General features: G+C 49.8%; 1 protein-coding gene across 1 annotated transcript; it reads left to right on the forward strand.

Annotated features, from left to right (window-relative positions):
• The first annotated feature begins 627 nt into the window (after nt 1–627).
• LOC139175592 (RNA-binding protein 4-like) lies at nt 628–7,008 on the forward strand. Its single transcript, XM_070766761.1, has 3 exons — nt 628–1,157; nt 4,206–5,201; nt 6,407–7,008. Exon 2 carries the CDS (start codon nt 4,230–4,232, stop codon nt 5,178–5,180), a length of 951 nt encoding a protein of 316 aa, XP_070622862.1. The 5' UTR covers nt 628–1,157; nt 4,206–4,229; the 3' UTR covers nt 5,181–5,201; nt 6,407–7,008.
• Nucleotides 7,009–13,859: the final 6,851 nt, after the last annotated feature.

Here is a 13,859-nt window from a genome sequence, read left to right on the forward strand (position 1 = left end):
TGGCGAGGGGGGCGTTCGCCCAGGTTCGCCTGGTGCATCAGTTGCGACCCTATTTGGACCGGGAGTCACTGCTCACAGTCACTCATGCCCTCATCACCTCGAGGCTCGACTACTGTAACGCTCTCTACATGGGGCTACCTTTGAAAAGTGTTCGGAAACTTCAGATCGTGCAGAATGCAGCTGCGAGAGCAATCATGGGCTTTCCCAAATATGCCCATGTCACACCTTCTCTGTGGCGGCCCCGGCCCTCTGGAACCAACTCCCCCCAGAGATTAGAATTGCCCCTACTCTCCTTGCCTTTCGTAAGCTACTCAAAACCCACCTCTGCCGCCAGGCATGGGGGAATTAAGACTTCTTCTCCCCCTAGGCTGATACAACTGTATGTATGGTATGTTTGTACGTATGTTGGTTTTATACATTAGGGGTCTTAAGTTAGTTTTTTAGTATTGGATTTTTTACTGTACATTGTTCATGATTGTTGTTAGCCGCCCCGAGTTTTCGGAGGGGGGCGGCATATAAATCCAATAAATGAAATGAAAATGAAATGAAGGAACCCCGTGAAGGTCATCTAGTCCAACCCCTCCCCACCTCCCCCTCCAAGCAGGAGACCAGACCGCCTACATCCTTTCTGACCGATGGGCAGTCCGGTCTCTTCTCGAAAGCTTTCCCCCCTTGCCCTCATCCAGCGATCCAACCGAACCAAAATCACCCTTACACCACCATCCCACCCTTACAAAAGGGAGTCTCTCCTGGAAGGGGTGTATGTGTGTCATTTAACCTCCCCTCCCCAGCAATTCCTCCCCGCCCTTTAATTCCCCCCCCCCCAAACAGCCGGTTCCCACGTGCAGACGCGCGTCCACTTCTGGTCGTGGGAACGCCTCCTCCTCCTCGGCCTGGCTTAGCGGGGAAGGGAGGGGAGGGGGAAACGGGGCCTGTCCTCGCCCACCCACAACCCCCCTCCCCTCCGAGTCACGTGAGCCCAACATGGCGCAGTCCTAGCCAGCTTCACCGTCGCCCCAAAGCCTGGCCGGGAGGTTAAGGCGGACGGAGGAGGAGGGGGGAAAAAAGAAAGAAAGAAAGGGGGGAAAGGGAAGAAGGAAAGAGAGAGAACAGGCGGCCGTCCTTGCATTGCATTGCACGGGAAGGAATCCGGCCCGGTGAGTTGCAGGGGGGGGGCTGGCGGGGTTGCTTGCTGGATCGGGGCTGCAGCGGCCTGGGGGCCGGGGTGCAAAAGCCCCCTTTTGCAAATGCACCCCACATCGCGGCTCGGGCCTCGGCAGGCAATCCGGATCCGCCAGGGAGCAGCAGCCGGCGGGGCTTCGCTTCGGGACTGCGGGGCCCATCTGCATCCGTTCACCCCCTTCCCGCCTTGCAAAGCAAAGTTGGAGTGAGGGGAGGGGGAGAGATTGACCTGGCCTCTCCAGACGAGGGTCGGCCTGAGAGCCCATCATCCTCAGCCGGGAGGGGGGGTGGGGGATGGATGTTGGAGGACACAAGAGAATGAGGTTGAAAAAAAAGCGGGGGGGGGGGAGCTGGGAGGGGGAGGAGGGGTCCTTCGGCTGAGGGGGACCCAGGTGGGGAAGGGCTTCAAAATGGAGTCAGATCTTGGGGTGAGGGAGGAGTTCTCGGAGAGGGGCGGCATACAAATCTATATTATTATTATTATTATTATTTTATTATTATTATTATATTATTTTATTATTACTATTATTATTATCATCAAGGCGAGGACCCCCACAAAAACACACATTGGGATTGTGGATGTTCTTGCCAGACATACACACAGCCTATTGCTTTAGTGCAGGGTCCCTCAGTCTGGGTAAATTGAAGCAGTGTGGACTTCAACTCCCAGAATTCCCCAGCCAGCATGCTTGAAGATAGGTCAAGGGGTAGGCCAAGTTGGATGTGGACTTCAACTCCCAGAATTCCCGAACTAGCATAATTGGCTCAGGAATTCTGGGAGTTGAAGTCCACAAGTCGTAGAAGAGGCCAGTTTGCCTATCTCTGAGATAGGTGGACTTTAACTCCCAGGATTCCCCAGCCAACAAGCTTTAAGATGGGTGGACTTCAACTCCTAGACTTCCTCAGACAGGACGTTTTAAGATGGGTAGACTTCATTTCCAAGAATTATCCAGCCAGCATGCTTTAAGATAGGTCAAGGGGTAGGACATGTGATATGTGGACTTCAACTCCCAGAATTCCTGAGCTAGCTTGATTGGCTCAGGAATTCTGGGAGTTGAAGTCCACAAGTCATAGAAGAGCCCAGTTTGCCTATCTCTGAGATAGGTGGACTTTAACTCCAAGAATTCCTCAACCATCATGCTTTAAGATGGGTGGGCTTCAGGTCCCAGAATTTCCCAGCCAGCAAGCTTTAAGATGGGTGGGCTTCAACTCCCAGAATTTCCAGGCAGCATACTTTAAGATGGGTGGGCTTCAGGTCCCAGAATTCCCTAGCCAGCAATCTTTAAAATGGGTGCACTTCCAGAATTCCCCAGACAGCATGCTTTAAGATGGGTGGACTTCATCTCCCAGAATTCCCCAGCCAGCAAGCTTTAAGATGGTTGGATTGCATTTCCCAGAATTCCCTAGCCAGCATGCTTTAAGATGGACTTCCCTATTTGGACAGGGAGTGTCTACTCACAGTCGCTCATGCCCTCAACACCTTGAGATTCGAATGCTCTCTACATGGGGCTGCCTTTGAAGAGTGTTCAGAAACTTCAAATCGTGCAAAATGCAGCCACGCGAGCAATCATGGGCCTTCCCAGACATGCCTGTGTTTTTCCAACACTCCGCAAATTACATTGGTTGCCGATTGGTTTCCGGACACAATTCAAAGTGTTGGTAATGACCTATAAAGCCCTACATGGCATCGGGCCAGATTACCTGTGGGACTGCGTTCTGCCGTATGAATCTCAGTGACCATTGAGGTCCGACAGACTCAGCCTTCTCCAGGTCCTGTCAACCAGACAATGTCGCTTGGCGGGGCCTAGGGGAAGAGCCTTCTCTGTGGTGGCCCCGGCCCTCTGGAATCCGCTCCCCCCAAGAGATTCGCACTGCCCCCACCCTCCTTGCCTTCATGAGAGTCGTAAGAGTCTTAAGACTCATTTATGTCACCAGGCTTGAGGCAATTAGATCTTAGTCTCCCTGGTCGATGAATGTTATGTATGGATGAGGTTTGAACGTGCACGATTGATTTTTAAAATATTAGGGATTTTAGGTTAGATATTTAGTTAATTAATTGGATCTGCCATTGTATTTTATTGGTTTTTTTTAATTATTATTATTATTATTATTATTATTATTATTATTATTATTATTATTATTATTATTATGTCAGTACAACACAGCAAACGAGATCACTATGCTGGATTTCGTATTTCACCACCAGTTGGGCGCTTTCCAAGCACCTAGGACTGCGTGATGTAGCGGCGAATTATGTTTGCCGATCCCAGTAAAGCGGCCTTTTGCAATTGGCAGATGGAGATTTTGTCAATTCCGATGGTTTTCAAATGTCCGCTGAGATCCTTTGGCACTGCGCCCAGTGTGCCAAGTACCACTGGGACCACTTTCACGGGCTTATGCCAGAGTCGTTGCAGCTCGATTTTTAGATCTTCGTATTTCACTAATTTCTCTAGCTGCTTCTCCTCAATTCTGCTGCCCCCTGGGATTGCGATGTCGATGATCCATACTTTCTTTTTCTCCACAATCAGGATGTCTGGTGTGTTATGCTTCAGAATTCGGTCAGTCTGAAGTCGGAAGTCCCACAGTAGTTTTGCTTGCTCATTTTCGACCACTTTTTCGGGCTTATGATCCCACCAATTCTTTGCCACTGGTAAATGGTAGTTCTGTCACAAGTTCCAGTGGATCATCTGTGCCACAGCATCATGTCTATGCTTGTAGTCAGTCTGTGCGATCTTTTTTGCAGCAGCTGAGTATGTGATCGATTGTTTCATCTGTTTCTTTACAGAGTCTATTATTGTTATTGTTATTGTTGTTGTTGTTGTTGTTATTATTATTATTATTATTATTATTATTAATTAGATTTGTATGCCGCCCCTCTCCGAAGACTTATTATATGTTGTAAGCCTTCCCGAGTCTTCGGAGAGGTGCGGCATAGAAATTCAATCAATCAATCGATAAATGTCTGGACATCTTTGAATTCACTCTTTTCTTCCTCTTCTTCTTCTTCTCTCCTTTCTTCCAAGGGATTCCTGGCAGGTGGGGCCACCATGGTGAAGATCTTCGTTGGGGGGCTTTCTCCTCTGGTCACGGCCGAAGAGCTGCGGAAGCTGTTTGAGCAGTATGGCCAAGTCAACGAGTGCGACATTCTGAAGAACTTTGCCTTCGTCCACATGGAAAAGGAAGACGAGGCCCACCAGGCCATCAGCACCCTGCACAAGAGCGAATTCTACGGGACCCACCTGACTGTGGAGTACGCCACCTCCAAGATCCGCAACGCCACCAAGATCTACGTGGGGAACGTCTCGGCCAAAGCCACCACCGCCCAGATCCGCCAGCTCTTCGAGCGCTTCGGCAAAGTGGTGGAGTGCGACATCGTCAAGAACTTCGCCTTCGTCCACATGGCCAAAGAGCGGGAAGCCATGGACGCAATCTTGCACCTCAACGACACCCCGCTGGAGGATCAGAAAATTTTTGTCACCCTTTCCAAGAGCAATAGTTCCCTCCGGGCCACCAAGGGGGCCTCTGTGCCCACCCCGGCCACCTCGGCGTCCAGCTACTACTTCCCCAGGGGACGCGTGCCCACCGCACCGGCCACCTACTCGCCCTACTGTGACCGTGGCTGGTATGATCGGGAGTATTGCGATCAGTACACATACGAGCTCTACGACCGAGCACGAGCTGCGTATGACCGGGCCCTACCGTCGGCTCCAGCTGCCTACAGAGAAAGGAGCCCCGTGGGGCGGAGGACATCTACCCCTGCTGCTGTAGTGGCCCAATACACTGACCCCTATGCTGCGGTGGCGGCTGCTGCGGCTGCTGCGGCCGCCATGGCTGCGGCGAACCAGACGTACAACCAAGCCTACAGCCAACCCAGCTATGCCGCCGCTTCGGCTGCTGCAACGTACTCTCAGTACAGCCTAGGAACTGCCTACAATGTGGCGGAGTACTACGAGAGGTACACCAGCGCTTACGCTGACCAGTACGCCCAGACGTTCTGAGAGCGTTGCACCCTTCCAGTTGTAAGTGTCCAGAGATGCTCAATTGCATGTGGGCGCGGGGAAGTGAGCCCAGGAGGCGGACCTGCGGGAGGGGAAGGGTTTCCGTGCAAGGGGAGGGCGAGCACACGTACGGGCGTAAAACTCCGTTCCTGGAGACGGCAGGCACACACGTCGCCCGCTCGCGCGAAGGTGCCTACGTGCATTTTGCTTGCTTTCTGCTCACATAAATGGGCATGCACGCACTACGGCTATGTGCCATTACTGTGCCCCAGTTTCAAACGGTTCAAGACTTAGGAATGGGCTGCGGCCCGGGAGTTGGGGACTTGTGATCCAGTGCAGCAAAGGGCCCCAAAAGGCATTGTGTTTATACTCTGTGCACTTGTAAGTCTGTATTTGTGTCCATGCCTCTGTCTGGAACTGGGATCTTCAAACGGGGCCACTTTAAGACTTGTGGACTTCAACTCCCAGTATTCTCCCACCAGCATAACTGGCTGGAGAATTCTGGGAGTTGAAGTCCACAAGTCTTAAAGTTGCCACGTTTGGGGAGCCCTGCTCTAGAAGGTACCGCACATGCTATTTCGACCACTTCTCCCCAAGCCTGGGCAGGTAGTTTTTGATATGCAACCCCAGTCCGGTCCCAAAATTCCATAATTAAGCAAGGCAGTTAAGTGAGCTGTGCCCCATTTTACAACCATGTTTAGCCAGTACAGTTATTTAAGAAAAAAAATATCAGGGAAAAAACCCTGCAGCTGGCATTCTCGCATTGACTTTGCTCATGAGAAGCCGGCGAGAGAGATTGGACAGGGCAGTCACATGACCCTGTAACCATCATCAGTTCTCTTAACCGACATACACATAGGCCGGATACTGTAACCATCCTATGTTTAACCATCATAAATACCGACCAGGTGCCAAGCGCTGGGATTTTAATCATGGGACCAATGGGGATGCTACAACAGGTGTTTGAAAACCGGGCATAAATCAGTTTTCTCCCATGCCGTTGTAACGTTGAACGGTCACTGAAGAGATGGTTGTAAGTTGTGAGTACAGGTCCTGGCTGAGGAGTAGTGTAATCCCCTACCTCTTGTTCTCCCCCCCCCGGTCCCCCTTGTGGTATCCCATAGGCAACCAGCTTGCTTTAAGACAGACAGGTGCAATTTCTGGGCTCGATACGCGTGTCTTGCGATTCGTATGTACCTCCTAAACTACGTGAGGTTTCTTTACAGGCTCTTCCTGGGCAGACTCGGAGCGATGCCTCCTGGCCGACCAGCCGAGCACTGACTTCCAAGGTTGGTGATGCTGCATTTTGTGTGTCCCTCCTTTCCTCTCCGCCTCCCCGCTCTCCTTTTCTCTTCCTCCTTTCCTTCCCCAACGTTTCGATCCGGTCGAAGAACTGCCACGCCGACCCCGCCGTGCGAAACTGCGATGGGGCCGAAGACGGTGTGGTCCGTTGTCTGGTTTTTTTCCCGAACTCTTCCCTCTGGCCCGGAATGCCCGCAGACCTTTGCACACAACGGCTCCCCCTTCCGCCAGCTCCAAATCTTTGCTTGCTGTGTGTTTTTTGCGTGCTAAGCTTCGATCCCTGCCGCCACGCCACAATGCCGGCCTCTCTAAACCAGGCTTTTTTGAGGGTGTTTTTTATTTTTTTGCTTTGCTGTATTCTTGGGTGCTCTCTGGTTTGATCGATACGTTTTTTCCCCCTCCCCTTGATTTGTTCTCGTTTTAATTTTGTACAACCGGTTAAACGAAATGAGGTTATTGGCCGCAAGTTGTTCGCTTCCCTCTCCCTGGTTTTTAAGATGTGAACGATTAAACGGCTTTCACAGAACCTCTCGCGTCCGCCTCGTCAAATGCGCGTTGTAATCGCCCCCTCCTCGCCTCCTCGATCCGACTTCACCTCTACCGCCTGCTGCCCGCTCCTGTCTGCATGGGACGGAACGATCCGGATTTGCCGCGTGGCGCACACCTTTTGCGCGCTCCCACCGCCTCCGTTGCCCTCCTCCCCTTCGCTTTCCAGAAAGAAGGCGCTCCGCACCGCCGCCTCCTTTCCCGCCAGGGAGCTGCTCTCGCCACTAACCCCTTCCCCGGCAGTCAGAGTCGGCCGAACCGTTGCGAATGCCGGATTCCGTCGCTTTTGGCTTTGAGACTAACCAAACACTGCCAGGCCACTGATGCTATTTAACCCTGTTCCCCCCTCCCCCTCATTGATTTCTCTTTCTCTGTGGACAGCTGTTTCTGGAAGAAGCCAGGGATTTTGGAGAGGGCCCCCCCACACCCATCTTCCAAGCAGGCAGAGCTGATCCGAAACCACCCGGCGCCTTTTGTTCCGCTGGCAAGAAGCTGCTTCATCTACCCAAGGGAAAACATCCTGTCCTTCTGTCACACTCTTAAAATAGGCACCGGAAAAGCACCCGGGGTGTTCTGAAAATGGCTGTTCTTCTCTTGGGTTCTTGATGTTCTCAACGCTCAGAGAACACCACGATCCGACAGTTTCTGTTCTGAGTTACGGATTTTCGCCAACAGTTGGGATTGCTGGGTTTTGCATCCTGTCGCAAAACTCGCCCTTCCCACATCCATTATGAGCCACGGCGGAGCAGTGGTTAGACTGGGGTACTGCAGGCTAATTCTGCTGGCTGCCTGCAATTCTGCAATCCAGATCTCACCAGGCTCCAGGTTGACTCAGGCTTTCATCCTTCTGAGGGGGGGTAAAATGAGGACCCAGATTGTTGAGGGCAAGAGGCTGACTCTGTAAACTAGAAAAGGCTGTAAAAGCACCGTGAAGCGGTATATAAGTCTATTTTAAAAAGCCAGGCAGATGAAAGATACAGGTAGTCCTTGCTTTACAACCACACTCGTTTGTTGCCTAAATGCAACATTTGTTGCCCAAGTCAGAGAATGGCGAAGTGAGTTTCGTCCCGTTACGATCGTTGTTGCCGCACCCCTTTATTAAGGAATCGCTGGTCTTGTCAAATTAGCAATAAATCTGGGTTCCCTGTTGACTTTGCTTGCCGGAAGGTCGTGAAAGCAGGTCACCTGACCCTGGGACAGACACTGCAACTGTTATAAAGTCCACGCCAGTTGCCAAGCTTCCGAATTTGGATCACACGACCATCGGGATGCCAAAGGTGGTGTGAAAAGGGACCCTGAGTCGCTTTTTTCCAGGGCTGTTGTCACTTCGAACAATCACGAAGCGAATGGTTGCAGGTTGAGGGCGACCTACAGGTTCGAGATCCAAATAGGCCGACCGACTGCTGGCTTGGGAATTCTGGCAACCGAAGTCCCCAAACGTCTGGGCCTCCGACCAGAGGACAGGTAGTTGGTTTAATAGGGGAAAATGGCTTCTACCCTTTCCTTCCTGCTCCATGAGAGAAACACCACCTCCACCAGGGCCCTTTGGGGAAGATGGCTCTGTGTTTTTCAGCGGATGAATCACAGCCCCTTTGGTGGGTAGGTGACCCATATAGGCATGAAGGGGAGGAAGAGGCCGGAATTGGGAGGGCGGCCATTTTGTTTTATTTTATTAAATAATATCGCGTTTTTCCCCTCAAAATATGACCTACCCTGAAAAATAAATCCTAACTTGATTTTTATATATAAGCCCTACCCCAAAATAAGTGTAGGGGTTGGGGCAAGGCACACGGGTTAAAACTTAAGTTAGGGTGGAGATGGGAGGGTTGGAGCTGCCCTTTTTACCAGGCCTTTCACACTCCGACACCTGTCTTGGTTTTCTTTTTGTGGCCGTTTGCTGTCTTTTGTGCGTGTCGTTCCTGGCCTCTTGTTTGTCATCAGAGGCCTTCCGGAAGGCTCTCTGCAGTCTAGAAACAAGGTCCAGATTGAAGCACACAGTCCCTCCCCAACTTCCCTGGCTTCGTTTCACTTTTGCAGGCCTTCCGTAAGGCCCTTGCAGCCAAGTAATGAGGTCCAAATTCACCATGTGCAGGGCCTCCTTGGCCTGTTTTGTCGTCAGAGGCCTTCTGGAAGGCCCTCTACAGCCAAGAAACGAGGTCCGTCTCCCTGGCCTCGTTTCACTGTTGGAGGCCTTCCGGAAGGCTCTCTTCAGCTAAGTAATGAGATCTGAATTGGCCTCTGTTTCGCCATCAGGGGCCTTCCGGGAGGCCCTCTGCAGCTAAGAAACGACGTCCGGATTGACACGTGCAGCCCAACCTCCATTTTGTGGTCAGAGGCCTTACGGATAGCCCTCTGCAGCTGATAACAGCGCTGGATCAATACGGAATAAGTGGGCCAGTGGTGGGCTTCTGCTGAGCGGGGCTGTGAATTCCGTCACGATCCCACGAAGTGAGTCAATAATTAGACACGCAGACCCCCAAATTAAAAAAACAACAAAAAAGACCAGGTCTTACTTTAGGGGAAAGACTGTATATGCTGCTCATCTCATTATTTGAGTAACTGGGTTACTAAACAAATAATTAAAGGAGATTTGGATATAGGGTGGGCAGCAGGGCCACTACACACACAATTTCTCTCCTCCCTTGGTGTCCTGGAAGAGGAGGAGAAGAAGGAAGGATGGAGAAGAGAGAAAGCGGTACAAGAGTCCCTAAAGTTTGGGTTGGCAGTTTTTCTGTCCTTTGACTGCCAACTTTTAGCCTAATGCAAGCAGTCCTTGATTTACGACCACAATTGAGCCCAGTTTTTTCCGTTGTTAAGCGAGACATGTCTGACGGTGAACTTTGCCTCAGTTTACTATCTTTTTTTGCCATGGTTGTTCAGTGCCCTATTGGTTTTGCTCATCGGAAGGGGGTGGTAGTCACATGACCTCAGGACGCTGCGACTGTCGTAAATGTGAATCAGTTGCCAAGTGTCCGAATGTTGATCATGTGATCTCCAGAACGCCGTTGATAGCCATAAGGGTGAAAAATGAACAGTGAACAGCCACTAAATGAACCATTGTAAGTCAAGGACTACCTGTAGCTTCAGCCATTTGGAGTTGTGTCTGAAGAGTCACATATCAAGGCCATATTCACACAACCTATAGTCAAAGGCCGACCAATCTCTCCATTAAATTTTAAATGCCCCCTAAGCAGCCACTGCCTGATGTGCTAAGATGCTCAAATAGGGGATTTATTTATTCATTTATTCAATCATTCATTCATTCAATTTTTTAATGTCGCCCTTCTCCTTGGACTCAGGGCGGCTTACAACATGTCAACAATAGCACTTTTTAAACAGAGCCAGCCTATTGCCCCCACAATCCGGGTCCTCATTTTACCCACCTCGGAAGGATGGAAGGCTGAGCCAACCTTGAGTTGGTGATGAGATTTGAACCGCTGACCTGCAGATCTACAGTCAGCTTCAGTAGCCTACAGTACAGCGCACTACCTGCTGTGCCACCACGGGTCTGGGAATTGTCATCAAAAAAACAGAAGGGACCTCGGAGGTCTTGTAGTCCAACCCCCTGCTCAAGCCGGAGACCCTATATCTGTAATGGCGAACCTATGTCACGCGTGCCACAGGTGCCATATCTCAGGGCACGTGAGACCTTGCTCTATATCATCGCCAGCCTGCATTTTGGCCCTCCCCGGGCTTCAGGAAAGCCTCTGGAGCCCATGGATGGCGAAAAACAGACCCAATGGGCCTACTGGAAGTTCAGAAACAAACTTCCGGTTGGGCCGCTGGGCCATTTATTTACCCTCCTGAAGCCTGGGGAAGGCGAAAAATTGCCCAACGGGAGGAGCAGCGTGGGGGCGGTGGGTTGTGCATGCGCACACAGAGGGAGGGCATTCCATTATGGGTGTGGGCACATGTGCGTGCTACTACACGTGGGTGCGGCCTTTTGGCATCTGAGCAAAAAAAGGTCGCCATCAGTGCCCTATATCACTTCAACATGTTGGTTGTGTTCTCCATGTGCTTAACCAGGTAGGTACGTTACCTGCATTCGCGGAGAAGCTCAGATAAGCTTCATCATATTGAGCCGCAGTGGTTAGAATGAAGTACTGCAGGCTCCTTCTGCTGACTGCCGTCTCTCTGCAATTTGGCAGTTCGAATCTCACCAGGCTCAAGGTTGACTCAGCCTTGCGTCCTTCCAAGGTGGGTAAAATGAGGACCTAGATTGTTGGGGGTCGGGGGGGGGCGCGAAATATGCTGACTATAAACGGGTTTTTTATGCCCTCCCTCCTTCCCTCCCTTCCTTCCTGTTAAAATGCAATATTGCAGGCTAACTCTGTCCACTGCCAGCAGTTCGATCCTGACTGTCTCAAGGTTGACTCAGTGTCTCTTCCTTGATTCCTTCCTTCCCTTTCCCATCTTCTTTCCTTCCTCCTTTCCTCCCTCCCTCCAAGCCAACTTTCCCCACAATTTGGAGTTTATCCTGACCAGCTGAAGGTTGACTCAGCCTTCCATCCTTCCGAGGTGGCTAAAATGAGGACCCAGATTATTGGGGGAAAGATGCTGACTTGTCCGAGGTGGCTAAAATAAGGACCCAGATTATTGGGGGAAAGATGCTGACTTGTAAACCACTTAGAGAGAGCTGGAAAGGCACTGTGAAGTGGTATATAAATCTAAGTACTATTGAAATGAACTCTCGGTTCATTTTTTCATGTTCTTCGGAGGGTCCGGCAGTTAGTTTATGGCTCAGGGTTCTGTTCAAAGCCTCCAAACTGGACATGTTTATGCTTTTTTATCTCCTGACTCTTAAACAATTCTGAGCAGCTTAACAACATATGACAACTAAAACAAGATCAGGGAATTTGTGAAAAAAATGGAATAAATCACGGGGGGAAAACCCAAACTGTATTAAAGTGTTTAAAAGTCAGGGGAAAATCATGTTAAAAAAATGGATCGCGCTGCCTGGCAGAGTCAAGCAAAAATGAGCATAACTGGCAACAACTTGCTTCCTCAGCTACTGATATTTCTCCATGGCTTAGCCGTTTGGTGTGACATCATCTATGATCGCGCCTTAACTAGATCGCAAATTACAGGGAAATGTCAGGGAAATATCAGGGAATTTCAAAATGTTTTCCCCCTGGACATCCTGTATAAGAGACCTTGGAGGTTTTCTAGTTCAGCGGTTCTCCCAACTTCGCAACTTTAAGACTTGTGGACTTTTAAGACCGATGGAGGACACAATTTGCTGCATCAGATAAATCTGTACAAAGGCTCTGCCTGGCCTCAACCATGACCAGCTCCTTGAACAGTAGTTTTCTTATTTTATTTTTTTTCTTTGTTTTTATTATAATTTTTTAACATTTATTTATTTTAGATATTTTTTAAAAAAATTGAACAGTAGTTTTGGTACCAGTAGTCCTCGACGTACGACCACAATTGAGCCCCAAAATTTCCCTTGCTAAGCAAGACGGTTGTTAAGTGAGGTTTGCCCCATTTTGCAACCTTTCTCACCATAGCAGTTTTCAGTGACTCGCTGCAGCCCTTAATGGTTGTTAAGTGAATCCAGCTGGTTTTCCTTGTTGGAAGGTTTCTAAAGGGGATTACGTGCCACCCCCCCAGGCTGTCATAAATATGAATCGGTTGGCAAGCATCTGAACTTTGGTCACGTGATTGGCAGGCCTGGAAACCATCTTGGGCATTGAATCTTCAGGACTGCCATATATAGTGCTGTGGGAAACTGGGAGGGGGGGAGCTGGGGAGATAACATTCCTTTCTCCCAGAGGCAAGGTCACTCTGCCCTGCACCTGGAGGGGTGTGACTGGGAGTGGGGTGGGCTCCTCTGGTTCGGGATCACCTGAACTCGTAGCAACCCGCTGGGGACATCATGATGTCACGGAGCTGGTTCAGTCGGTACCAGCCACCATCTTTTTAAAATTGTTAATTTAATTTGTATTTATTTTTTTTCTTCTGAGCATGTGCACTGTGCATACGATTGCCATCTCGTTTTGGGCCTTTTTCCCCCCACCGGATTTTTCGGCACTGCGTATGCGGTGCTGGAGGAAGCGAACCGGCAGCGAGGTCAGTTAGAATCCACCCCTGGACTGGGAGGCATCTCCAGTTGGGACGAACCATGTGATGGACATGTGGGTTGCAGAGGAAGGGATTTGGACTTCCTTTTGGGTGGGGAAAACTTGGAAGGCTTCAGATATGGGTTTTCCCAGATGTGCCAATATGACATCTATGTTCTTTCTTCTTCCTCTTCCTCTTCTTCTTCTTCTCCTCTTCCTCCTCCTCCTCCTCCTCCCTTTTCTTCATTCCTTCCTCCTCCTCCTTCCTTCTATCATCTTCTATCTTCTATCTACTATCTTCTATTTCTTTTCTTCTACCTACCTACCTACCCATCCATCCATCCATCTCTCTATATAAAAATGGCTGTATGTATGGATGTATAAATGAAGATTACAGGAGGGAAGGAAGGGTGTGGGCCTGTGACATGGGCAATGAGCAAATTGAGCAGCATTATATAAACCAGCTATGACTTCAATGGGAATTTTAATACTCTGACAACATTAGTAGTGGACTAACGGAAGCTTAGTAATTTTAGTAGTTTTTAAATAAACTTTAAACATTCCAGAGATTGTGATGGCTGTTGCCTCTTCATTAATAAATACACCTGGAACTCGCATTTTAAAGACAATTCTTGATGTATGTATGTATGTATGTATGTATGTATGTATGTATGTATGTATGTTATGTATGTATGTATGTATGTATATATGTATGTTCCAGCATAACTAGCTTTCCGGAAAGCCGTGAAGACCTGGTTCTACCGGCAGG

This window comes from Erythrolamprus reginae, chromosome 13 (assembly GCF_031021105.1).
Source record: "Erythrolamprus reginae isolate rEryReg1 chromosome 13, rEryReg1.hap1, whole genome shotgun sequence".
Lineage (NCBI taxonomy): Eukaryota > Metazoa > Chordata > Lepidosauria > Squamata > Dipsadidae > Erythrolamprus > Erythrolamprus reginae.

Bases quoted from the DNA above. Each gene is read 5' to 3' on its own strand.
- LOC139175592 (XM_070766761.1), top strand. From the start codon at position 4,230: ATGGTGAAGATCTTCGTTGGGGGGCTTTCTCCTCTGGTCACGGCCGAA.